The sequence below is a fragment of the Volvox carteri genome (assembly GCF_000143455.1).
Source record: "Volvox carteri f. nagariensis unplaced genomic scaffold VOLCAscaffold_1, whole genome shotgun sequence".
Taxonomy (NCBI): Eukaryota; Viridiplantae; Chlorophyta; class Chlorophyceae; order Chlamydomonadales; family Volvocaceae; genus Volvox; species Volvox carteri.
Genome location: NW_003307545.1, coordinates 3,617,852 through 3,620,900, shown reverse-complemented (window position 1 = coordinate 3,620,900; position 3,049 = coordinate 3,617,852). Strand labels below are relative to the sequence as shown.

Sequence of the window (3,049 nt, the reverse complement as noted above, 5' to 3'; positions counted from 1 at the left end):
TTGGGCTTGACAGAATGATGTGTAGCAACATGACGATTCGCGGGAAAGGAGTTCCTCAAGATGTCTCTAGGAGATTTCGTCCACCCGAATATGCACAACGGTAAACACAACGGTATGCAACGGTACGGTACATATTTTTGTCTTATCCTGTGAACATCTGATGTTGATGTGTCGGCGCACATCAGAGAAGTTTGAAGCTGCAGAGCACGAACCCCAAAACGTTGCGTTGTTGTACGGAAATTCGCGCACACACACACACACACACGCGGCGACTAGTAGCTGAACAGGCTTTTCCGCAGCGCCAAGAGCTCGTTCCGCACAGCTGCGAAGAGAGGCCGTTGCGCGGGCGGCATGTCGGCGCAACGATCCGCGATCTGCTGCAGCGCCCCCACGACCCGGGCGACGATGGCGCCCCCCGCCTCTTCCGCTTCCTCGCAGCGTGCCGCCACGTCCCTAAGCAACAGTCCGTACGCCCGTACCTCCATGGCCTGCCAGTACGGCTGCATCCAGGCGTCGTAGCTGAATGAGGCACCTGCGGGGTACGTGTGGTGTGTGTTTATGTGTGTGTTTACAAGCCCGTTTAAGGGGGGGGTGTTCAAGACCACCAAACACCTTAGCAGCACCACTTCCTCCGCCCCGAGGGACTTTACCCTTTCCCCCCCCCGAATCCACATACCGGGCACGGGGCGGCCCCTTTTTCAGTTACAGACAGACAGACAAACAGACAGGCAGACAAACAGACAAGCAAGCACAGCCGATGCAACGCACCAAAGTCGCACAGCGTAACGTTCTCGTCCTCGTCCATAAGCACGTTGTGCGCATACACGTCGCCGTGGCAGATACCCGCGGCGTGAAGGTAGGCCAGCGCGTCCGCCACCGCCACCGCCAGCAGCAGCGCGCGGTGGGGCGCGAACCTCACGTCGTCGCCCCACTTGCAGCGCAGCAGGTGCTTGCTGGTGGGCTTGTGGGCCAGGGGGTTGCCTGGTGGGGGAGGCGGTTGGGGGCGGTTGGGGTGGTTGGTTGGGGCGGTGGGGCTGGTAGGGGGGGTAAGACACAGAAGACACGAAACACAGCACGATGTGTTTCGTGATGGGATTACGCATGGCCGCGAACAGGTACTGTCTCTGTCCCTCGGGTGCTCGTGTTGGAGGGGAAACCATTTCCTCTGATTTCACCCGCTCCTCCCCTCCTTCCCGCCACTCTGCGGCAAATGCCGTTCGACGTGTGTGGGCCCCCCCCCTTACTCTGCGACCCTCGGCATCCCTCTTTGAAACCTTCTTACCCCACACCAACAGACGCACGTACATACATACATACATACATACATACATACAAACAAACGTGACATACACAGACAAAGCTCCGCTCCCTTTCCACGGACATTTCCTCTGCTCGGTTCTCTGCAGCTAAGTGTCACCTCCTGTGCCGTGTGCGGCGCCCTCTGGGCCCCGCATACCCTGGAAACACAGGGTGTGTGTGTGTGATTGTGTGTGTGTGATTGTGTGTGTGTGATTGTGTGTGTGTGATTGTGTGTGTGTGATTGTGTGTGTGTGATTGTGTGTGTGTGATTGTGTGTGTGACACACACACAGATACCCGGAGAGCTGCCTCCCCCCTTTTCCCGCCTCCCCCCCAACACACATACACACAGACACATACACCAGGTGTGTACACGTCATGTATGTGTGTATGTACGTATGTGTGTCATCGTGGCTCATTAGATCATGATGACAGCACACACCTGAGGCCAGTCGTAGCACCAGCCCCGGAGGGTACTTCACTTTGGCGAGAACCTGAGGAGTGCGGCGGTGGCGGCGGTGGCGGCGGTGGCGGCGGTGGCGGCGGTGGCGGCGGGAAAGCAGGAGCAGGAGGAGCAGGAGGAGCAGGAGGAGGGGGACGAAAAAATGGGGAGAGAGGGGAGGGAGAGGAGGAAGAGGAGGGGGGGAGGATGTCGTGACGTGACGTGAATGGAGCCGCCTTGTGTGGGTTTTGATCATACGACGAGGGCTCATACACACACACACACATTGTTACGATCACGAGCTCAACGAATTACGACGGATGGCTTCCCCGATCAAGCCCTATGGCACCCTATGCTGACACTGCTTGCACACGTTACACATACATACATACATACATACATGCATACATACATACACACCAGCCCATACATACATACATGCACACATGCAAACACACCCACGCCCCCAGACGGGGTCGGTCGGGGTTACCTGTGTCAGATGTGGGTGCTGCAGAGCAATGGCCAGTGCCACCTCGTCTTCAGCCCGGCCGTCCGGGGAGACGTCACCGCGGAAGAACTTAACCGCCACCAGATCCCCTCGCCATACAGCTAAGAGGGGGGGGGGCGGCCAGGGGGGGTGTACGGGGGGCAGTGGGGGGGGGGGTTAGCGGGGGCGCTGGAGGGCGGCGGAGTTGGTCTAGAGGGGTAAGGAAAGAGGAGAGGGAGAGGGAGAGGGAGAGGGAGAGGGAGAGGGAGAGGGAGAGGGAGAGGCGCTCTCACCTCGGAACACCTCCCCAGAGGCGCCGTCCGCGAGCTTCATACCCAGGTCCAAATCGTCAACCTGTGGCGGGGTCGTCGGGGGCGGCAGGGGGGACGCACCACGTAGCGGCACGTAGGTGGCGGTGGCGGTGGATATGAAAGAAGAGTTAAAACCCTAAAACCCGAATACCATCTCCCCATGTCGCCGCTGCCGCAGAAAACCAACAGACCGGGAAGGGAGGGGGCCTGGAGAGCTGACAAGGAACATAATCCAACAAAAGCAAAGGTCGTACACACGGGCAATTGAGCCAGCAACTGGGCTAAAATCTAGCTAGTTGGCTAGTTGTCTAGCTAGATATCTAGCTGGCTGGCTAATTAGCGACGGCCTACATTACGCTTTAGCCCCTCCATGTGTGAACTGTGGAGAGCAGCCGAAATGCCCGGAGAGGGGTTTCAGGGACGGGAATGAAAGTGAGGAGCCCACTGCTCCGTCCCGCCTCCCCCATCCTCCTTTGCACCCTCTCCCTCTCCCTCTCCTCCCTCCCCCCCC

The 3,049-nt window shown here is 58.7% G+C and overlaps 1 protein-coding gene across 1 annotated transcript in view; it reads right to left on the bottom strand.

The window, feature by feature from the left end:
• Window positions 1-272: 272 nt before the first annotated feature.
• The window catches only part of VOLCADRAFT_86211 (uncharacterized protein), a gene marked incomplete at both ends in the record, with an annotated part of 5,155 nt that continues 2,378 nt past the window's right edge, over window positions 273-3,049 (bottom strand). The window contains 5 exons of the mRNA XM_002945802.1: window positions 273-532; window positions 769-981; window positions 1,741-1,792; window positions 2,231-2,349; window positions 2,521-2,581. Of these exons, the coding sequence (XP_002945848.1) occupies window positions 273-532; window positions 769-981; window positions 1,741-1,792; window positions 2,231-2,349; window positions 2,521-2,581 (705 nt within the window). The remainder of the gene's footprint in view (window positions 533-768; window positions 982-1,740; window positions 1,793-2,230; window positions 2,350-2,520; window positions 2,582-3,049) is intronic.